At 41.6% G+C, this 23,960-nt stretch overlaps 2 protein-coding genes across 17 annotated transcripts in view; one reads left to right on the forward strand and one right to left on the reverse strand.

Moving 5' to 3' along the window:
• The window catches only part of BEND6 (BEN domain containing 6), a 60,901-nt gene extending 48,115 nt beyond the window's left edge, over positions 1-12,786 (reverse strand). The window contains exons 1-3 of one of the 4 annotated variants that reach the window (XM_012751364.3): positions 12,433-12,779; positions 2,547-2,582; positions 1,664-1,745 (exon numbers count right to left, since the gene is read on the reverse strand). The gene's annotated coding sequence lies outside the window, so the exon portion shown is untranslated. Of the gene's footprint in view, positions 1-1,663; positions 2,583-12,432 lie in introns of all 4 variants that reach the window. The other 3 variants (XM_076003257.1, XM_012751363.3, XM_076003258.1) reach the window with 3 other exon arrangements.
• Positions 12,787-13,062: 276 nt separating this feature from the next.
• Positions 13,063-23,960, forward strand: part of DST (dystonin) — a 462,173-nt gene continuing 451,275 nt past the window's right edge. For 10 of the 13 annotated variants that reach the window (XM_076003259.1, XM_076003267.1, XM_076003264.1 and 7 more), the window contains exons 1-2: positions 13,279-13,485; positions 14,073-14,107. In XM_076003259.1, coding sequence (XP_075859374.1) covers positions 13,305-13,485; positions 14,073-14,107 — 216 coding nt within the window. In that variant the 5' untranslated portion in view covers positions 13,279-13,304. Of the gene's footprint in view, positions 13,486-14,072; positions 14,108-23,960 lie in introns of all 13 variants that reach the window. The other 3 variants (XM_020287134.2, XM_076003266.1, XM_076003278.1) reach the window with 3 other exon arrangements.

The following is a 23,960-nucleotide window of genomic DNA, read 5'->3' on the forward strand; positions in this document are numbered from 1 at the left end:
CCACACAGGAGATCAGTCAGAAGGAGGACAATGAGTCAGGAGAATTTATCCTCCTGGCTCCCTTCCTGTGGAGTCATCTCAGATTTCACAGCAGGCCCGTCTATGTGATTGTCTCCTTTCAGGTTAAAATAACCACCACTTTCCCTTTCTTTTTGGTCCAGGACTGGCAAAATTTCCACGATGACTAGCCTTGAGATACAACGCTATGCCTCATGACTTCCCTATAGCCAGCCCATACCTTCTTAAATGTCCCTTTGTTAAAACCTTCTCAAATCATCCTAATTTTAGTGGGCCATCTGTTTCTTGCCAGAACCCTCACTGATATAACATCTGAGGTTTCTCATACCTCCTGACTGCCTGGGTGTCTGTTTATTGCCAGCCAGTAGATAACTTCTGCTGCTAGTGCTCCCACCTGTTATCTGCCTATGGACATCTGATATGGACAATATGTCTTGACCTACACTATTTGTTTACCGGGGTATTACTGTTCTATTGGATAAGGCTAATATTTCTGATTTCCACGTTCTGGCATGATCCATCCTGTCACTGATCAAGCTGTATTTCCAGTGGTAAAGGGGCTCAAAGAAAAGAAGGAAAAACTCTTATCTTTTGCTTTTCTCTTTATGTGTAAGCACTCAGATCTCTATCACTGGATCAATATCTCTGGTATTGCTAGTGCCATTGGCTCTACACACGTTAGCTTCACCGTCTGTACCAGAGTCTCTCTGGGCTACTGACCTGGCAAAAGAACCAAGTGCTAAGTGCTTTGTCTTATCTGAAATTAAACAGTGTGACTGGCTTATTTTCATCTTGATGTGTTCACAAAGAAGACTTATACAGCAGAGAGGTAATAGCACAGAAATCAGAGGCTGGGAACAGTAGATGATAATCGTTACCTCTTCTTTCCCAGTGTCACTTTATCCCCATCAATTGTCAACAAAAAACCTGCAGCCACTGACGGAACCATCTAAAAGTTTGCACAAGAAAGTAAATGCAAAACTCAGAGGGACTATGTAGTTTTCCTATGGTTCTAAGGCCTCCAAACATTTTCTCCTTGGCTATTATTCTGTTACTACCTGTTCCCCCAATAATTACATGCCTTTTCCCCCTCTACTTATCAACAACACAGATATAGTGTTAAGCCTAAAGAAGAGTAAAATCAATTAAAAGTTCTATTTTATAAGCCTCATTTGAAACCGAAAAGAAATAAAAAAAAAAAAAAGTTCTATTTTAGGATCACTATATGTAAAATGTCTTCCACTTCACATTTTTTCGATTAATGTAGAACATTCTATTCATCTTGAAAGTTGAGAGCAAGATCAGGTCATTACACTTTTTGCTTTAAGTAAATGTATTTTAGAATATTAATGACTTTTAGGCCAATTTTTGAAAATTCACAAAATGTAATAATTCTGATCCAAGAATCCATGCCTATGCATGAAAATCAGGAGTGATTCAACTTTTAAATATTAATTTACCTAATTAATGATAACATGAAAAGACAAGCTAATTTCTCTTTGAAATATCTATCTCATTATACCATCTGTTAAAAAAGTAACTGGTTACCATTTACCACTATCTTCGTTAATTTTGTACTTTTATACTCTCAGAAGTTTAAGCCTAAACAATTAATGTGCTGAATCACATATTTCAGATAATGTACCTGATAAATTATCTTAAGTGGTTTTTCCGTGTCACCGATTACCAATCATTTCTCTTCTTACTCTAATATTCTTTTATGTCACCTTGAAACATTAAAATAAAAAAGTAAATGGTCAGCTATGTTGCAGATTTTTATCAAGTTATTTTCCTACTTCCTATACATAGGTCATTTTGAAAAATATGTTCATACATATTTATGAGCAACAGTATTTTGCTATCAATAAAGTCATAGAATAATAAAAATGGAAGAGACTAGAAGAGGACATCTTCATCTTTCTGTTGTATGTATTGGCAAGCCTGGGTGTGGGCAGCGGTAGGGCTAGTCAGAACTAGGAAACTAGTTAAGGGTGGAGATTGCAAGCATTAACCAAAGAAGGAAGCCCAAGGAGATGGAATGGAACTATTTAACCTGGCCAAGGCTCAGGAAGCTATATACAAGCAAGGAAGGATAGATGAGTACAGTGAGTTCAGAGTACACAAACTAACCTCGAGGTTCAGGAGTGTCAGAAACTGAGAGGAACAGGGGACTCAGCAACCATGGCATTTTGCAACAATGTTGTGAGCCCTTGATACTTTGGTAGAGAAGTTGCTCAAAGAGTCATGAGGGGGACAGAACCTGTATGACTGAACATGTCAACTTGTCTTGACAAGTTAGACAAGAGAAGACTAACTTGTCCTTGTATGAAAGGATAGAAAGCTTAGTGAGATACTTTTTCTTTTTCTGGTAGAGGTAAATGTTTGCTATGTAGGTAGTTTGAGATAAGTCTTCCAGTCTGAATCTCTTCCAGATATATTAGGTGGTGAAGCAAGGTCACATAAGTGCTTATAAACATAGGTTCTAGAACCAGATTATCTGGGTCCGTAGCCCTAGCTCAAATACTTACTACCCATGTAAACTTTTTCTGCCTCTGTTTCTCCATCTGTGAAACAAGAATAATAATAATACTCCATTATGTTGGTATATTAGGTAAATTAGTAGCATGTTAATTTTTAATAGTAGTATTTTTATTATTAATTGAAGGAAATAGAACCAGATTCCCCTCATGTAAGCTTAGATTAAACATGTAAGCGTAGGAGTGTTTACAACAGTGGGAAAAATGGAGGGCTTCAAGAAACATAGCAAATTAACATTGATGCCTGATGCTATATTAGACAAACCTCAATCTTATGCAGAAATATAAAGAAAAAATTATTTTTGCTGTCCCTTTTATGAAGGACAGCCTGGTGGTTTCCAATAGAGACCTTTTCCAAAGTAAGAGTATGCTTGCCCACCCCCACCCCTCACCAAGCTTCTTTCTGAAAGTTCTGGTCAAATTTACCCAAGTGGTAATGATGGAGACATGGCCATGAAATAGGAGGGGTGAAAACTATAATTTTTTAATAAAAGGAGTCTTGTTCGATTGAAGGATTAGGAGAAGTGGTCTACATAAATTCCTTACAGGCTAAAGGAAAGGACCACATATCTTGTGTGCCAGGAAACATCTGATATCCCTGGAATGTTGGGTTAGTTCTCATTAATTTGGTAAAAAGTAGTCTAAGAAGAGTCAGAAGAGAGGAAGTTTAGCTGTCCAGCAAGCCCCAACTAAGAGGAAGTCTTTTAGGGAAAGGGTTGCTGTGGACAAGGAGGCAGTACAAACAAAAAACATGCAACATAAATGGTTTTTGAAGTGCTGGAGAATCTTTATGCCACATGCCAGCTGTGTGATCCTGGGGGAACTCCTTTCATCTCTAAGTCCCATGGTGCTCATTTATAAACTAGGGATAAGAGTAGTACCTTACCCATGGTTGCTATGAGAATTAAATGAGTGAGTGCATATAAAGCCTTTAGCAGCAGTAGAGATCTGCTGCTAACGTATTTACAGCAGATAGTAGATACTAAATAACTATTATTACTGTTATCACTACAAATAACTAGGTTGTCCACACCAAGATAGCCATTCAGTAAGGAGGGAGACCAAAGCATGTTATCCCATGCCTTTTGGGTGAGGGGGGCAAGTGAATAATGATCATAACAACCACCTTTCAGGATGCTGCTGGTGCCCCTTAATCCAGGGACCAAGGCCAAGATTTTTGAACAGCTCACCAGATGGTAAGCCACGAGGGAGTCTGGCACATTACCTATAGTTCTGCAATATCTTCTAGGGTGGATTCCTGCCTTCTTACAAATGGCCACGGAATGAAATTGTGCCAAGAACAGTGCCCACTGGGCCCAGAGGGTTCTGAGGCACTCAGGAAATGAGGCTGATTCAAAGTCTGTTTCTGTGTAGAATGCTTGAATGTTGTGTCACAAAACCCTTCATAGCCCAGAAGGTGAGAAGGGAATTTGGAGGAAACAGAACTAGCCAGACTGAGAGATCAGGATATCTCGGGAAAACTGGACCTGCCCCACTAGAGTGAGAGAGTCACATAATGAAATAACCAGCCTCATGCTGTGACAAAATGTGATCATGATGATGGGACATTGAGACCTAAAATCCTGGGAACCTGGTGGTAGGGAGAGAGCAGAGGTCCACGAGGATGACAAAGGCGGTTTCTTAGTCTGCTTTATGCTGCTGTAATAGAATACAACAGAGTGAGTAATTTATAATGGACAGAAATTTATTGGCTCACAGTTCTAGAGACTGGGAAGCCCAATATCAAGAAGACCTTCTTTGGGAGGTGACTGGATCATCAAGAATGGATTAATGGCCAGGCGCGGAGAAGACCTTCTTGCTGTGTCATTTGGAGAAGACCTTCTTGCTGTGTTATCTCATGGTGGAAAATGAGGCAGAGAGAGAGAGAGAGAGAGAGAGAGAGAGAGAGAGAGAGAGAGAGAGAGAGAGAGAGAAGAGAGGAGAGAGGAGAGAGGAGAGAGGAGAGAGAAGAGAGAGGAGAGAGAAGAGAGAAGGGGGCTAAACTAGCCCTTTTATGATGAACTCACTTCCAAGAGAGCAGCATTAATCCATTCTTTTTTTTTTTGAGATGGAGTCTCAATTTGTTGCCCAGGCTAGAGTGAGTGCCATGGTGTCAGCCTAGCTCACAGCAACCTCAGACTCCTGGGCTCAAGTGATCCTCCTGCCTCAGCCTCCCGAGTAGCTGGGACTACAGGCATGCACCACCATGCCCGGCTCATTTTTTGTATATATTTTTAGTTGGCCAATTAATTTCTTTCCATTTATAGTAGAGATGGGGTCTCACTCTTGCTCAGGCTGGTTTCGAACTCCTGAACTCGAGCAATCGGCCCGCCTTGGCCTCCCAGAGAGCTAGGACTACAGGCGTGAGCCACTGCGCCCAGCCATTAATCCATTCTTGATGATCCAATCACCTCCCAAAGTTTCTATCTCCTAATAATGTCACAGTGGTAGTCAAATTTCAACATCAGTTTTGGAGAGGACATTTAGACCATAGCATTCCACAACTGGTGGGAAGCTAGAAATAATGAGTCGGTGGAGTGAGCAGTTGGCATGGATGGGCAGCTTTCTCACCACGGAGTGCAGAATTACCCTTGTGGGATTGAGGGCCCCGGTTACCAGGTCTGCAGACTCCACAGCAGGCTGTTGAATGTTGAAAAGCCTCATATAAGCTGTGGCTTGGAGCAGGATTTAGGAAGAGTGGTTGCCACATTCACCAGAATATCTAAGAGTAGTTTCTGGGAGCTTAATACTAACTCCTTTAGTCCTTCTTTTATGCCTTAAGACTTTGACAGTCTTTGTAGACTCTGAACCCAAGGCTATATTTTAGGACCAGTGCTGTTCCTTGGAATGGGCTTATCTATTCAAATATCTAGATCGGGATGCTTAATTGGTCTTCATGCAGCTTGGGGATCAAATTAACCCTTCTTCCCATGACAGAAGTCTGTGGAAGTAGAATTAGATAGTTAACACAGACTTTTACCCTTTTAGGGTTAGAACTGACATCTCAGTGGGAGCTCCCTTAGGGAACTCACTTGTTTCCCTCCCAATATGTTTAAAGTTGCAAGAGGACAAGGAAACTCATAGCACACCATCTCCACTTAGTCTTAGGGTGGGCAGTATTCACCTACATCTGGGAGACTTCCCTAAACTTTTATAGGTTAGAATGGAAAGTGTCATTTGCTCATCCTAGACTGAGAGTGCCTGAGATGCTTTTCCCAGGCTCAGGGGTACCCGTGTGATCCCAATGTTGATGGACCAAAAGAATGATTTGATACTGCATTCAGAAGCCTTAGCATCTGCGTGGATTTGTGTGGTCCTGATAATCTTCACGGAGGTGGCGGGTGAAGGGGGTAGCTCATTAAGAGCCTAATGAAAGCTATGGATCATCTTCCCCAAAAGAGACACAAACTTTTGCATACAATTTCAGATCCCTAGAAATCCACCCATGAATTCCAGGTTAAGAATATCTACAGTCGATGCCGGGCGCGGTGGCTCGCGCCTGTAATCCTAGCACTCTGGGAGGCCGAGGCAGGCGGATTGCTCGAGGTCAGGAGTTCGAAACCAGCCTGAGCAAGAGCGAGACCCGTCTCTACTATATAAATAGAAAGAAATTAATTGGCCAACTAATATATATAGAAAAAATTAGCCAGGCATGGTGGCGCATGCCTGTAGTCCCAGCTACTCGGGAGGCTGAGGCAGGAGGATTGCCTGAGCCCAGGAGTTTGAGGTGGCTGTGAGCTAGGCTGAAGCCACGGCACTCACTCTAGCCTGGGCAACAAAGTGAGACTCTGTCTCAATAAAAAAAAAAAAAAAAAAAAAAAAAAAAAAAGAATATCTACAGTCGAAATAGGACTGGCAAGAAGAGGTTTTAGGTTTTAGGCTTTCTTCCTTGAAATATAAACTCTATTATTAATATATTCTAATTTAGTGTGTTTGCTGTTTGTTTCCCTGTTTTATTCCATAATGTATTTGGGGCTACAAAGACATTTTAAGATGCATTTTTCTTTCTGTTCCTAAATACATAGAGTGTCATTACATTGGGATAATTTCAATAACCTCTGGAATTATGTGTTATTGGAACATCTCTTATTAATCATCAGTTACTCATCACAATTTTCTGTTCTCCTTGGTACACTTGGTACCTCTGTTTTCTTAGTGACATTATTCTTTTAGGCCATGAGCACACTGACAAATTAGCATACAAACCTATTAGCACAAAATATTTAATGCAAAAATCCTAAATGACAAAGAATCATGGTTAGAAATAGGGGAAACCCAGCTAATCAATGTTGCTGTAGTTTTATTATCAAGAAATCTGGAATTTAATTCATAAATATTAATCAAGATTTTATTCATCTCATAACATTTTAATTATGCAACTATAAACCTTATATCTTACTTTTTTTCTTTTTTCACTTAAGAATATAGAAATGCTTGTAACTTATATGGCAACTCTCATCTTGGATCTAGAAAGTAATGCCTTCAGCTTTCAAACTTGCTTCATAAATTACCCATTCTTAGAAATGGTGGAAATACTTTACACTATCTGAATAATAATGAACAACCCTGCTTAGTGATTTATAACCCTAAGAGCTTTATAATTTGATTTACGAACAGCTCTCAAATTTTCCATTGGCAGTTTGTACAACTCTGAGTAAATTTTCTGGCCAAATGACTCAGTATTTTGCTGCATGACTAATCCCACACTCAGTGTGGAAACTATACAAATGAATTCTATTTGCTTGTGGATAATAAATGATTACTTTTCAAAAACTATCTGCAAAGCATTATACAGTAGATCAATTCAATTGTATTGATGACTTTAAGCTCCCAAACTCAGCAGACTTTTTTGAGTCTTTTGAGACTTTTTTGCTCACAAAAAAGAACAATTTTTGTTTCACAGCATTATCATGGATTCTTCAGCCTGGCAACCCACAGAACAACAAATCCTAGTTAGGCTCTAAAATCTCTAAAATGTTAAAAGAACAATCTGGGATGATTCCATTTGAAATATTTTCTCTTATAATGATACTTTTAAGTTATTTTAAAAGTTTTTCTTATAGTAAAATAAATATAAAGTCCTTTCCCAGGGAGTATTTGCTGAAAACAATATTTGATATTACTGCAGAGTATTAATTATTTTTCCTTCAAAAACTCAAACATTACAAAGACAATAGTAATCCATCCCTATGATGGCTTTCCTGATTCTGGTGGCTGGAAAGCACCTCCAAGATTATATTAAATGGAGGTAGGTTCTTCCAGATGATGTAGCTCCTTTATCTTTTAACACAAGCACATAGAAGACATTTTACCTAGAAACAAGTGGGCTACCAGTTGAAAATTAGTATGATTTACTTCTAGTAATTCATTACTAGAGGCATTCTTACCTGAACTTTTTGTTTTCAAGGGGGTAATATTTCAATGTAATGCCCTTGTGTGCCTACCAGTTGGGTAATTTGTTCACTTCCGTACAGTTTTGTAATAAACACAGGCAATGTAGGCTACATTCCAAGACATTCCTTATCTTTCCCTAACAATCACTACTCAGGACTGAGTGTTAGTAGTCAGGGTTGGTGGGGAGGAGATGACCATGGGCAGAGAGCCATCACAACTAGTCAGGCTCAATTTTAACTCTCCAGAGATAAAAGCAGCCTGAGAGCAGAAAGAATCAGTGGTGGGGGTGGGGTGGGGAGGACTCAAGTTATGTTGAAACAAATTGCTAAATCACAAATCCCCAGGAGAATGCCTTCTTTTCCCCACTTTTCAATTCTTCCTCTCCCACTGCTAGTTCCATCCCCCAAATTCCCTGGAAATTTGTTCAAATACTCCTATCCTGACAAAAAGATCATTATTGGCCTTTATTCAGGCTTTAATTGATTTTCTACTCATCCCCGTTAGAGTTAAATTTCTTCAAAGATTGTGGACAACAGCCCTCTCTTCTTTTTCATCTCTCGTTCCTTCTTCAACTTATTAATGTCTGGCTTTAGCCTTTTCTGCCATGATGAATCAGTTCTCTGGAAGGTTTCCAGAGCCCTCCTAGTCATCAGTCCTCAGTCCTTGCCCTCCTCAACCTCCCATTTGTGCATCTGTTCTATTAAGCCACTAAATTGGAACACTTGGCTTCTACCATCCTGTCCTGCTATCCTCCAGTCCACAAATGGAAGCTGCCTCCAAAGTTCTGAATTCCAATTCTCTCTATAGCTTCTCTTCCTTGCTCATTTCCTCCATTTCCATGGCTCCATCAAAAATCTATGCTGATGACTCCACAGCTGTTTCTGGTTCTGACCTCTCCACCCACATTTCCATGGGCTTGCTGGATTATTTTCACACCCACGTCCTTCTGACATATCCACCTCAGCGGGTCTAAAACTCAGTTTGTCATCTTCCTCTTCAAAACTATTCCTCCACCATGTAGCTCAAATCTTGAGGTCATCTTCAATTCCTCCCTTTTCCACATCTGGGTGCTACACAACTTAGGGTGAAAACTTTCTTTCTGACGTTTCTTCCTGATCCATAAACTAGGAACTGTGCCACAACTTCCCACTTCTAGGAAAGTACTGTGGAAGACGTTTCTCATCTTTGGAGGGTGGAAAGACTTAGTGACGGGGAAAATCAGGGAGGTTCTGGCAGAGCCACTAATGGGCAGGCTGATGTATAAAAGTCCCTTCTCTGACTCAGGTGGGGCAACGGCAATATATGTAAACTAAACATTTGTACCCGTGTACTATGCTGAAATAAAAAATAAAATAAAATTGGCCGGGCGCGGTGGCTCACGCCTGTAATCCTAGCACTTTGGGAGGCCGAGGCGGGCGGATCGCTGAAGGTCAGGAGTTCAAAACCAGCCTGAGCGAGACCCCGTCTCTACCAAAAATAGAAAGAAATTAATTGACCAACTAAAAAAATATATATATACAAAAAATTAGCCGGGCATGGTGGTGCATGCCTGTAGTCCCAGCTACTCGGGAGGCTGAGGCAGTAGGATCGCTGAGCCCAGGAGATTGAGGTTGCTGTGAGCCAGGCTGACGCCACGGCACTCACTCTAGCCTGGGCAACAAAGTGAGACTCTGTCTCAAAAAAAAAAAAAAAAAAAATAATAATAATAATAAAATAAAATTGCAAGAAAAACAAACAAAACCCAAAAACAGTCCCTTCTCACACATAGGGCTGTCTCTTGCTGTTTGCCTCATGGATTGTAAAGTGTCAGGAGCTTCTTAGCCTCTGGTCTCTATGCAGGAATTTGTACAGGTTGGGTTCCTTCCTGCCCTAGTGTTCTTCAGCCGAGACTGGGTGGGCATGCTGAGTTAGGGGAAAAGGAATACGTGACCTCATTTTTGCCTTTAGTCCAAGACATGTTCTTCAATCTGACTTTACCCTGAATAAAGTTAATATAGTATTTTAATTTCCTTTTGGTTCCTCTTGTCTATTCCCAATTCGGTTGAGAATCTAAAGGGAAGAAGGGCTGCATGATGGATCACTTTGTATATACCTGATATCAAACTTTTTTAGCTATCTTCCCCAACTCCTTTGTCTTCTCTTGGGTTGACTATGCCAACTGACTGTCATAAAAAAATCAACAGGTTACACATACTTTTCCATTATGATTTCCATCTTTTGGTATGAAAGATTTTTGCCATGGTCCTCCTCCTCCTTTCCTACTCTCAAACTTTAAATTTTTTGGTGACTTTTATAAATCAATTATTCTTTTTTAAATGAAAAGCTAGTAGGAAGAAAAGATATGAATTCCACTAAATTAACTTCCAAAAAGGACTGATTGGCTGATTTAATATTTATTGTATTCTACAATGCATTAGGCACTACATAAACACGCAGAAAGAAGCAATTAGTAATATGCTGTTATTTGGGAAAAGAAATGATAAATTAGTAACAAACAAATCAGAAAATAATAATGGAACCAAATGCTAAATTCTTTTGAGAATTTGGTTGGCTTATTAATAGTATCCTTAAGATAACTGATGCAAAGAACAGACATGAATGCACCTAAAAAGAAATATTTATAATCCCACTGCATGGCAGTTAAGCATTTGCCTGCTAAGAGAGATAAATGACGTTCTTGTGTGCACTTGAAACTTATAAATGGCTACAGCAAGACTCAGGATGATAACAACTGTGCTGAAGTAATAGCTCAGAAACCCATAATTGCTATTTAGTTGCTTTTTGTTATTAAAAATGCAGCATCTGGGGCAATTTAGTTACTATGCTGTGTCTGTAGTCTTTGACGTTTCTGTTCAAGGATATGTAGGCCATTTCAGCTCATTTAAAAATTTTAATCAATGAGAAGCATAAAGTAAATATGACCTTCCTAAATTCTATTAGTTTTTTCCACCCAATGTTTGCAAAAGCTAAATTCAGTTTTTCTGTTGATTTAAATTACTCCACCATGCCATTGTCGAGTCAATGCAGTAGAGAATTCTTCCTTTCCTGATGTGCCACACATTGCAGGCTCTCAGGATTCTCTTCAATAACCCCTGCATAATAGCCAGGAATACAGTTTCTCACTGCAGTGGGCTGCAGTATCAGGAAACCCTTAGCCACGTGCATATGATGCAGTGCTACCTGTCAGACCCTCTGAGTGCCAGGAACCTCTGAAGTCTACCCTGGCACGCAGTGCAGCCTACACACTGACATGCAAGATTCCCACCTTACACACTGTTTGCAAGCAAAGTCCCTTGAATCTTCAACCCAAAACAACTGAATGAATGAGATGCAACATGTCAACAATTTGAATGTTTATTTTGTTTTGGGAAACCAGTGCAAATAAGAAAACACATCCATTGTTTTCCATGTTTGTGAAATCTGGCATTAAGAGACTGCATTAAGCAATGACTTTTTAGGTTTCTTTGAATACTCACACATGGTAATTTGTTACTGGCCTTAAGAACATCAACAGTTAAGCTTTTATGCAGAGCTGTACAGCTGGTTTTTTATAGTTCAGAAACAACACTGATTTTGAGATCCCTACAAGCAAATACAAGTTAAGTATTCTTAGCAATTCTTTACGTGCTTTTGAAAATGTTACAGGTTATTTTTATGGCACAATTTCTTCAGTCTCTTAAAGATTCCAAAACAAGAGCCCAACCTAGTCGTTATTAGAAACTCCGCAAATGCAGTAATGTGTTACCTTGTCACTATAATTGTAGTTTCCTTATGCACGTAAACGAAAAAAAAAAAAATATATGTATATATACAAACAATCCAGCCCCAACACTAGGAAAGCCTTGGGGGCAGCAGAACGCGGCACAGCACCGGCTGCCCAGGCCGCAAGATGCCGCAGACTGACTGCTGCAGCAGTCGCTTCCTGGCCAGGTGGCCGTGGCCCGCAGGAAGGCACACTGCAGCGCTCCCGCCATACCTCTGCCTTGGCATTGCACCAGCGTTAAATCCCCTGGCCACCAACTACGATATACTTTTTGCTGGTTATGAAGAGATGTGGGGAAGGGACGAAAGGGAGACAGGGGGAGGGTGGGCGCGAGTGTGACAGATCACTTATTGCCTCATACTCCCTAAAACATTTCTCCCCCAAATATTTACAAACCAACCCCCAACTTCCTTCACCTGCCAGGTCTCTTAAATCTGAAATCTCCTCTCCCTTCGAAAGCACTAAACGAGTCAGGGTTTTACCGTAAAACGCCTTTATGGATATAAGGGGATCTAAAAAGTGCCCATTTCTGGGCTGCGAAATAGCATCAAGTTTGGGGATGGCACAGTTCACGTCTGCAGACTCCGGAGCGCTCCCCAGTTTAGAGGGGCTTGGAGTGGCGTGGCCCTCCCGTTCCTGGAGGATCCCAATTCCCAGGGAAGGCCCTTCCCGGGGTCCGCGCTTCAGCGTGCGAGGAACCCCCCACAAGCAATAGCTCACCGGGCCGCATCCTCCAAAGCCCCAGCCCCGGGGCGGGGCGCAGGGAGGTGGGAGGCGGGGGTAGCACCGCCTGGAGGCTCCAGCCGGCGCCTCTCAGTTTCCCCCCTGGCTCCTTGGCGCCCCCTGACGCCGGGCTCCCCAGCAATTCGGCCAGGGACGGCTGGATAGGCGGAAGCCCCAGGTGTCCGGGGAGCGAAGCGGCGCCTGGCCGGCGCACCTGAGGGCGGTGCGGGCTGGCGGGCGGCCCCGCGGGAGGGCGCTGGGCACTCAGGCCCGAGCGCAGCCCGCGGCCGCCGCCGCAGCCGCCGCAGCCATGTCCGCGCGCCCGCGCCGCAGCATCCCGGCCGTGATGTCATCAGCCGACCCCCCGCCGCGGCGCCCCATTCCCGCCCCCCGCAGGCCGCCGCGGCCGCAGCCGGGGCGCCGCGTCCCCGCCCCGCCCCACGTGCGCCGGGCTTCGGGGATGCTGAGGCTGGCGGCGGCCACGGGACGATGCGGCGGGCCCGGGCGGCGGCGGCGGCGGCGCTGCTCCTCCCCACTCGCCGCGTCCCCGGCGGGGCTGCGCCCGGGGGCTGCGCACGGACGGGGGCGGGGGCGCCCGGGGAGGGTGGGGAGAGGCGCCCCGCCGCTGAGTCGCCGCCTCGCCGCCGTCTGCTGAGTCATGGCCAGCGCTCCCCGCAGCCCGGGACCGCTGGCGTAGCGCGGCTGGCGCGGGGTGCGCAGCCATTGGGCCGGGCGCGGGGCCGCGAGCGCCGGGCATGACGCGCTGAGCCGCGCTCGCCCGTGCCCGCCGCCCGGCGTGCGCCCCGCGCGGGTGCCTGCGCCGCCGCCCTCCAGCCCCGCCGCCGAGTCGCCCCCGCCTCGCCCGCACCATGATCGCCGCGGCTTTCCTCGTCTTGCTGAGACCCTACAGCATCCAATGTGCCCTCTTCCTCTTGTTGCTTCTGCTGGGCACCATCGCCACCATCGTCTTCTTCTGCTGCTGGCACCGCAAGCTCCAGAAGGGGAGGCATCCGATGAAATCGGTCTTTTCGGGTCGTTCCAGGAGCCGAGGTGAGTGAGACACGCCGCGACGGGCTTCTGCGGGCTAGGGGGGACGTGCAGGCGGGTTTGGGGGGTGGAGCGCTGCCCCCTTCCCCTGCGCGGCCGCCCTGTCCCCGTCGCTGCCCACTCCCCAGGCTGAGCGCACGTATTGATTTAACGCCCCTTGCCCTTTTCGCCCTGACCCCCCGCCCTCCAGCCTGCCAGGGCCGGGTGACCGCGGCGACGCGGAGGGCAGGGAGGGGAGGACCGAACTCAGATGCTTAAGCCCTGAGAGCAATTCCAGCGTCGCCCGGGGCTGCAGCAGCCTCGCCTTCGCCCACCCTTCGCCGGAGCCTGGGGGGTTAGAAAGTGAGGCATGGAGAGTTCGGGGCTCCCCAACTCCCCCAGAACTTTCCCGGCAACTTCGCGCGAAGAAGTCACCTAGACACCGGTGGCCCAGCACTCCCCTTCCCTCCCCCAAAGATGTTCCCACCAAATTCGAGGCGTCCGGACTGTGCCCATCCGACGACCCTGGTCTCCCAGGTAAAGTCATTAGCAGTTCGGTAGGTGAAGAGCGAGGAGTTAAATGAAGCCTTGTTTTTCTCTTTTCTCCTCAGATGCTGTACTGAGATCTCACCACTTTCGTTCTGAGGTAATTTATTTAGCGCGCACGCTCAAGGTCAGAAGAAAGTTCTCTTTCCTGAGTGCCAATTATTAATCACATGCGTGTTAAGCATCCAGTAGGACATTGAATGGCGAGCATGCTGTCCCCAAGCCGAAAGTGACACGTTTCTTTTAAAGTGATTCCATATTAGTGCTTAGCGCAGGGTTTTAGTGAATTTCTTGTGCAGTGGAGCAGCTGTACAAGAGGGGGGGGGAAAGCAGCCCCTAAAAGCGTTGCAGACCTTAGAAAACATAGTCACGGGTTTGGTATCAGCTTAGTTTACAATCTGTAATTTGCCGGTGGAAGCTTTTTTAGGGGCGGTGCTGTCAACTGACTGTGCTTGTGTGCACTTGGATAAACGAAGAGGTTCGTGCAGAACGCTTTGCTCCATATGCATTTTATTTTGGATTTCTCAAGTTTACATTCCTATTCTCTCGTAAAGCTCTCCCTGTTTCACTGGGGATGATCTGATGATTTTTGCAGTGATGATGATGTATGCTTAAATGCTTCTGCGAGCGTCCACTCTTGAATGTGGACCAAACCTCTAGAGCAGTTCACCCAATCACTGTGCCCAGGCGAAGCTGCTGTAGGAGGAGCTCCACGGAAGATTTAAAGAAAATAAAAGACACAAGCTCTCCCTGACCCAGCATTTCTTTAGGAGTTGTCAGGCCAACTCCCACTTAGCATACTTAGTGTAAGATGATTTGCTCTCCTTTTTGGGAAACTTGCACACAGCTGGGATTGGAGGTTGCTGCTCGATACAGTTTACTCATCTTAGCAAAGACTTCATAGTTTCACACCCTGCATTTACCTGACGTTATTTCACCAGTTAATCAGGTGTTTTATTGCACCCTAATGTTTGATTGGGTTCTAGTTGCTTAAAAGCTTTAACTGCATTCTTATAATATCATTATAATGTTGCACCGTGAGTAATTCTATTGCATATAGCGCTGGAGAGTGAAAACTATGTGCTCAATTTAGGATTCTTGAGAGAATAAGTTAACCAGTCAGGTAATCAGAGGTTCCATTCCTAGCTTTACATTAACTGTTTGCATGGTGCTGGAAAATTCTCTTAACTTCTGGGCACCTCAGTTTCTCCGTCTGTAAAATAGGGCCAGTTAGTACTTTGCAGGGTTATGGGGAGGGGAGGGGGCGGAATTACAAGAAATTATGTGAAAAAAAACTGCACTTAATTCTTAGTAGGTATTCAGTACTTGGTAGCTATCATTATATTTTGTAAAATTGAATTTTAAAATGTATAAAAATAAAAGATATATTTGTAAATCTTCAAGTCTTTATTAAATTAATTCAAGTTTATGGAAAAACAACAAATCATGTTTATTATAAAGCAACAGTTTTTGAATATGTGATTCATTCAATAGAACAACCCATTTAGATGTTACAGAAAGTAAGTAATGGTCAGGGTGCAAACATCAAAATGTAGGATTTTGATTTTAAAAAGAGATCAGCAGTTCCACACACATAAATGATAGAACCATAACAATAACCCTATTATGGATTATTATAGTAGCCATCAGGCATTTCAACTAAAGCACAAACAGAAAAAAAGTGATATAGGACTATGTCTTGTTTAGTTATCTCTCAGTTGAATGTTTGTCCTGGGCTTGCATTTGGTTAGGAGAGCTGGGGGCAGTTGGTTAATGCCTTAACTCATTCACAAGATTTTTGATACAGTTTGACATCGTCATGTGTGTTTGATATTTACCTTTGATATTGGCTATTAGATTGTGAGCCCCTTGAGGGCAGGAACCATGTGTCTTGTTTAGGGCCGTATCCCCACTGCTTGACCCAGTGCCTTGTTTATAGTGTGCTATTAATTAATCTTTATGGAATGAATGAATGAAAAAAATCTCTTGGTGGTTGCTAGTTCCTGTAACTGGCAAATGGAACTCAGAGCTGGGCAGAAGAGAAAAATGCATATTCTTAGGACATCGCTTAGAATTCAACATTTGCTGAATCCCAACTCTTATTTGATCTTTACAGGCTGTTAAAAATTGCCTTGAGGCTGGGTGCAGTGGCTCACGCCTGTAATCCTAGCACTCTGGAAGGCTGAGGCGGGAGGATCGCTTGAGCTCAGGAGTTTGAAACCAGCCTGAGCAAGAGCGAGACCCCATCTCTACTATAAATAGAAAGAAAATTAATTGGCCAACTAATATATATAGAAAAAATGAGCCGAGCATGGTGGCACATGCCTATAGTCCCAGCTACTCGGGAGGTTGAGACAGGAGGATTTCTTGAACCCAGGAGTTTGAGGTTGCTGTGAGCTAGGCTGATGCCACAGCAATCACTCTAGCCTGGGCAACAAAGCGAGACTCTGTCTCAAAAAAAAAAAAAAAAAAAAAAATTGCCTTGGAGTTTATACTAAAAATCTAAGTCACTAGTTAAAACAGAATGGATTTGATTAGAATATTTTTTTCTAAGAATATTAAGTATAATATTAGCTTAATTTGTTGATAGGGTACCCATCAACAAGTTCCTTCAGTAAAGTATTCAAAGAATGTTATTTTATAAGTGCAAAATCCTGAGACTGTGTTGCATGATAATGTCATATATCATCAGTGCTTTGTTTATATAAATAAAACATTTTCCCTTAAGGAAAACATAGGGATTTTTTTTTCTTTTCTCTTTCTATCAGGATGCAAGATTTTCTCCTTGAGAAATACCTCTGAATTTACTTGGATTCTAGCATATTTAAAAAAAAATAGAATTTGAGTGACATGATGGATTTTCTTGTTGCTTTTTAGGAACAGCTACTGTAAAATAATTATCAAAGAAAATACTTGGATTTTCTGACAAGTATTATTCATATTGAACTAAGAAGTTAGTACTTTCTGTCCCTCATTCCAGTCTCAATAAATAGCTAATTCGCTTCCAGCATTTCTATAGTGGTCAGATGAGGAAAATGAGTTTAGGATCTGCTGACTCACTTTGAAATATGAAAGAGCCTCAGGAAAGCCCTTGAGGAGATGAAGAAGTTTGTTGAACACTTTGACGCTTTCCTTGTCCAATTGGACAGGAAGTTTTAGCCAGTTCCTTCTCAGGTAGTCAGAGAAATACTTCTCCAAGAGGAAAAACCATGGAATGAGGACTCAGTTTGTTCTGGGTAAGTTCTGTAGTCTGGAAAAATGTCATCTCTGTCATCAGATGAGCTGCAGCTTTTTGTCTCCTAAGTGTATAATAAAGACATTATTTTCTTCCTCATGAAGCCAGAAATAAATAATATAGATGATTATAAGATATTTTGGAACCATACAACCAACAACCTTTTTTATTGTCACATACTTGCAAACTTTACTGGCTTTTTCAGTAGTCCTCTAAATTTTAATAATAGCATATGAGAATGTGAAATTATTAATCCATCTAGCCTGAACAGTGTAACCCCATTTCACCGATAGATAAGAAGTCCCAGTTAGAAATACATGTTTTGTGTATGCATATAAAAAACTTAATCCAGCGAGTTTTTTGTTCTAAACAGCTAGTGAAGAGAAGTGATTTCACATTGATTTGTAGGACACAGTTTAGAAACCAACTTTTCACTCTGGTTTCTAGAATTCTGACATCTAAGAAATATACTTTTCCTGAGGATTTTAATGTTTTCTGCTGAAACTTTAAACAGTGGTAGACTCTCTGTGGTGAAAGGCAGTGACAGTGCTGATTTTAAGGAAATTTCAGAAAGTAGTGTGGGTAATCGTGGTACTGTGAGAGTATAAGAAAGAATCTTGGGAGTACTTCAGTAGAATGAAGACAATTATAATGCCCTTTGAGAATACCCAGAGTGAATAGTGGTAAATGATCCCTATTCATCAGCTCAGTGGAATAAGAGAAGCCTTGTTTTGATAGAAGGAAGGGGAAGAGTGTGTTTTTTATCTATCAGGATTTGAGTAAATGTCTTCACTTCCCGTTTCAGGCCAAGGACTCAAAAGGGTTAAGCAGTTCCTGAAGAGTCACATAGCAAGATAAGGACTGAGTAAGACAAGAATTCCCTGGCTACATTTTTGTCTGTCCTGTAGTGTTTAAATGTGTCATTCACAGCCCAGAACATAATATGCCCAACATTTTCACTGAAAGAGAGAAATTTAGTTGAGTTTTTAGTGGACATTTCTTATAAAATAGAATAAGTCAATCTTTTAATTTTTTTTTCAGTGATTATCCAAATTATTCTAGATGAAACAATAGTCCACGGAAGCCCTCTTCCGTGGCCTCATCACGTTTCCAGAGTATATCTGTACCAAACCATGGGAGAACGGTCAGCAAAATAACCACATTTCACAGCTTCTCATTAAATTTGCATCTTTCATTAAGAATTACCCAATTTAGTGGATTAGAGAAAAATGATAGTTTATTATTGAGCTATGCTTTATAATTAAGTTATATTAATATTTATAAATTTCTTTGTCCTGAGATAAATTCTAGGACTAAATTAATTTATACTAATTAAGTCATTCATAAGTTGTAACATAATGTAACATCCATTTAGCTTCACCTAATTATTTTCAAAATGAACACATTTATTTATTTTTTTTTCCCATACGAGCTACTGTGTTAGACAGTAGGGCTAACAAAGGGTCTGAGATACAGCCGCTGCCCTTGATAATTACTTCTAGGTCACTCCCAATATCAGTGCTGAAATTGTATAGTTACTGGTTTCTTCTGTTACGGTAACTGAACTGCTGTGCCGTTTCCAACTATGAATCACAAATGTGGTGAGAGTATCAGAGGCTGCTGTATACAAGTGTACAGCTAATACACATGTAAAAATGGACAAATTCATCCTTTTCACAGACCTCATTACACCAGATTGAACACTGTCATATAATTAACCCTTACTTTAGCTACATGGTGACAAAACAGAATTAGTGAAAGAAAAAAAAAAAAAAGAAGAAAAAACTTACACTTTTTATTTTCTTGCAACGATGTCAATTAAATGCAATCTAGATTAAAATCAAAACAAGAGCTTTGCCAGAGAAGTTTGAGTATTTATCTGACCTTAAGGCTCACGAATGACTCTCTTTGAAATTTGGATTGCAAAATAGAACTAGGCTAATTACAATTATTGGTATGATGAAATGAGTATAGGAATAGGAGCTCAAAACTGTGGTTTGGATTCTAGCTCTGCAACTCAGCTACTGTGTTACTATGGTCAAGTCTTTCTTACAGTCTCTGAGGCAGATTTTGTGTTCTCGCTGGCAATATGAGGATGATGTCTGAAGTTCCTTCCAGAAGTTATAGGCCATGTTTCTATGTGCAAAGCATCATGCTGAAAAGGCATCATGGAAAACATAATCCCTGCTTTCTAGGAGCTTAAGGCACATAAAGAAAAAAATATAACTAGCAAAAATACCAAGTAAAAATTATATATAGAAAAGGAATGGTTGGAATAGTGGTGGTAAAATGACTGCTTCTAGCTGGGGTGGTCAGAGAAGCCCTCCAAGAGGAGTTTATATTTATGCTGAAGGATGGAGGTTGTATAGTAACTACAGTAGTCCCCTCTTAGCCACGGTTTTGCTTTCTATGATTTACCCATGGACAACTGTGGTCTGAAAATAGTAAATGGAAACTTCTAGAAATAAACTGTTCATAAGCTTGGAATTGCGTGCCATTCTGAGTAGCGTGATAAAATCTCAAGCTGTCCTGCTCCATCCCACTCTGTCCTGACCAGGATGTGAATCAGCCCTTTGTCCAGCGTATCCATGCTGTCTGCCCTGGTTAGTCACTTAGTAGCTGCCTCAGGTATCAGATTGACTGTTTCTGTACTACAGTGCTTGTATTCAAGTAACCCTTATTTTGGCTAATAATGGCTCCAAAGTGCAAGAGTAGTGTAGTGATCCTGGCAATTCCGAGGTGCCAAAGAGAAGACAATAAGTGCTTCCTTGAAGTGAAAAGGTGAAAGTTCTCAACTTAATAAGGAAAGAAAAAAAAAAACAAACTGTATGCTGAGATTGCTAAGAGCTACAGTAAGAAAGAGTCTTCTATCCATGAACCTGTGAAGATGGAATAAGAAATTCTTGCTAGTTTTGTTGTTGCACTTCAAACTGCCAAAGACAGGGCTGTAGTGTGTGATAAGTGCTAAGATGGAAAAGGCATTAAATTTGTGGATGGGAGACATGTACAGGAAAATGTATTCTGATTGACAGCAACGTGTTGCTCCAGATTTACTTCATCTGAATTAAATTAAACATCACAGGTATGTGTGTATAGGAAAAAACATAGTATGTACAGAGTTTGGTCCTGTCTGTGGTTTCAGGCATCCACTGGGGGCTTGGAATGGATTACTCATGAATAAGTGGTGACTGTGGTACCTGGGTAGATTGAAAAGGAATGAGAGTAAACCTCCCAGGAAGGCAGAATAGACAAAGATTTAGGAAAGCACATGCCTGTTTTCAGAGCTCTGTACACCAGTATGATTAGAGCAAAAGGTTCTTGAGATTGCCTATGGGAATATAGAGCTGGAAATGTTAGTAGGTGCCAGCTGCAATAAAAATAATTTTTGTATACTGCTTGACAGTTGACAAAAAGGCTTTGACATAACATTATCTTACTTGAGCACCTTAGGAAGACACCTGCTATTAGCCCTCTCAAGCGAAGCAAAAAATCACCTCTTGATTTCTTTTCCAGCAACTATAATAAAACAGGCTGATGACTCTTCTTTTACTCTCTGCTGCAGTGAAGAGTAACTGGTCTTTCTGGTCACTCTGAGGCTGAGCTTATGAAGGGTACCATGTTTTTTGAGGTCCAAGGACCAGGCATCAATCACTGGGTTATACTCTGACTGCAGATACCATTTGTCCAGGGACTTGTGGCAATCTGCTCATGTGTTTAGTGTGGTCATTACAAATCCTAATGCAAAGTATAATAAATTTGCAGGTGATTCATTATGTACAAGACCATTTTTGTTGGCTATGAAATATATTACAGATTTTAAAAGTATTTGAAATGTGTAGAATGACTTCTCAACTTCTTCCTTGAAAATTCCTCTCCTGTAGTATTCTAAATGTTTACCCCCCTTCAGACCCTTACCGTCAGCCAGTGACCTTTGTTTCCTAACTCATAGAGAACATTAATGCATCAAGTAATAGCTCCTTAAACTTCCTGCCCCTACAAACTAACTGATGTCTTAACCTTCTCTCTCAGTCCAATGGAAACTTCATCTGTCCTCCATACTGACATTTTATGCTTATGTGGTGGATTCCTTTCCTTGTGTCTCTTGGGTGATTTTCCATTAGTCATCCCCTCCTCTCCTTTATCGTCAATTGCTCTCTCTCTGTTGGCTCCTTTCCCTGACATATAAACATCATACATGCTGCCTATTGAAAATAACAACAACAGCACAAAACTCCCCTGTACCACCAGCTCTTCTCTTGGTAAGAAAAGTTTCCTGAAAAAGATCCTTCATTTGTTACCCCTAGTCCTCACCTCTTATTTATTCCCTAATATAATCTGGCTTCTGATGCTGCTATTTAAAATTACACTTAGCTCATCAATGGTTTCCAAAATTGCTAAACTGAATGTTTCATTCAGTCTTTAACTTAATTGATCTATCTAGTATTTGATACTGTTGGCCATTGATCACTTCTTAACACTTTCGTCCTGGTATTTGGATGATACTCCCTTAATTTCCTGAACCCCCTTTTCTTGGCCCTGGCTGTCTGGTTCTGTACTGCATCCTCTTCCTACTTATAGGTTGTTATTCCCTGTCTTGGGCCTATTTTTTTTAAAAAAACCAGCTTTATTATGATATAATTTATATACCATAAAGTTTACTCATTTAAAGTATATAATGAAGTAGGGTTTAGCATTAATATATTCACAAGGTTTTACAACCATCACTGCAGTTTATTTTTAGAATATTTTTGTCACACCAAAAAGAAACCCATACCTACTAGCAATTACTCCCCATTCCCCTCCCTCCTTTACCCTTCAACTCTAGACAGCCACTAATTTACTTTTTGTCTTAATAGATTTGCTGGGCCTCATTTTTGCCTGTTCAGGTTTTAAAATATGGAATCTCGCCATACTTACTATTTTAGTTTACCCCCTATATAATGGTTACTCTGAAATTTGTATCTAGAATTCAGACCTCACTTTTTAAAAATTTTATTTTTTTGTAGAGATAGGGTCTTGCTATGCTGTCCAGCCTGGTCTTGAACTCCTGGCCTCAAGCAATCCTCCTGTCTCAGCCTCCAGTACTTTCTTCCCAAAGTGCTTTTTCCCCAAAGCACTTGGGATTACAGGAGGTTAAGCCACTGCATCCAGCCCCAGACCATACTCTTGTCCTCTAGATCCAGAGAGTCATCTATGTTTTCCTCATTTTCACATAGATGTCCCTTAGGCATCTCAAACTGAACATTTCTAAAACTGAATTCATCAATCTTTTACCATATGCCCCTATTTTGGAGAATGACACTACCTTCATCAAGTCCCCCTACCCCCTGCAGTCACTCAAGCTAGAAATATAGAAGATATAACAGACTGCTTCCTCATCCTTGCTGCTCTATTTGTCTTCTTCTTTAAATATCTCTAGATTCTGCCTTCTTTACTATCCCCATTGCTATTTCCTTGCTATAAGCCTCTGAACAATTCTCTCTGCATTCCCCCTCCCCATTCCATCCACACTAATTTAATAAGGATCATTTCAAAATACAAGTTAATTATTAAAACTTGTACCAGTCATAGAGACCTTTCAGATTCAAGAAATAGAAAACCCAACTTAAAATGGGTTATTAACAAACAGGGATTTCTATTCTGTCATAGCAAGAAGTCTAGAGATGGCTGCAGACTTCACTTGAGCGGTTCTACTGTGCCATTGCTGGTGTATTTGGGATAATCTTGGTCTTTTCCTCTTGGTTGCAGGATGGCTGGCACAGTTCCAGACATCATGCCCAAATCAAAAGAAGGAAGGAGGGGAAGGGACATCATGCCCAAATCAAAAGAAGGAAGGAGGGGAAGGGGCAGAGCCAGCCATGGATATTTATCAGAAAATCAGTATCTTTGCCAGAAGCCTTTTCAGTTAGATTTCTACTTAACTGTCCCTCGTTAGAACTATCACAAGGTCATCTCTCACTGCAAAGAAGGCTTGGGATAGGAGCTTTTTATCTTTCCTAGCCTTTGTAGTAGAAGTGGGCAAAGGACAAAGAGTTGAGTAAACCATATTCCTTAATGTTGCCCTACTTAAAAATCCCTCAGTAGCTTCCCATTTCTTTGAAGATAACAAAGTTCATCCTTCTTAAAATAACATCAAAGGGATCCTTGTACTCTTGTCCTTGTGAAAGATCTAGTCTACCATTTGTCCACACTTCTTGTGGTTCTCCAATGGACCATGACTTTTTAGGATTATTGTTTTTGTCCATGTTATTTCCAACCGAGAAAGCCTCTTTTTCTTCCTTTCCTTTCTTTCCTCACCCACCCCTAATAAAAGCAAAAATACTCAATCACAGAAGGCTAACTCTTGTTCTTTCTTCTAAACCCAGTTCATAGGTTATCTCCCTCAGGAAACTTTCTTGACTGTCTCTTCATAATAACAATTGAGCTTTTTGTTATTTGTAAGAATCTTAAAGACAGTGTATATTCCTAGTTCTTGGCTTAGTATCTGGCACACAGTGAAGCTTAGTAAATGTTGGATAAATGAATGAATATTTGAAATTTTCTACAAGTCAGTCTAATTCTCAATTCTTACGGATTTTGTAATTTTCTAAATATCCTGTATTCCTCTTAAGAGGAAAGAGACAGGTGCCTTTCAATTTTTATTTTAGACATACAGTTATACTTTATCTCTGCCTTACCGTGTGTTTACTTTGAGGATACACAGATTCAAACACTTTAA

The sequence above is a fragment of the Microcebus murinus genome, chromosome 5, assembly GCF_040939455.1.
Source record: "Microcebus murinus isolate Inina chromosome 5, M.murinus_Inina_mat1.0, whole genome shotgun sequence".
Taxonomy (NCBI): domain Eukaryota; kingdom Metazoa; phylum Chordata; class Mammalia; order Primates; family Cheirogaleidae; genus Microcebus; species Microcebus murinus.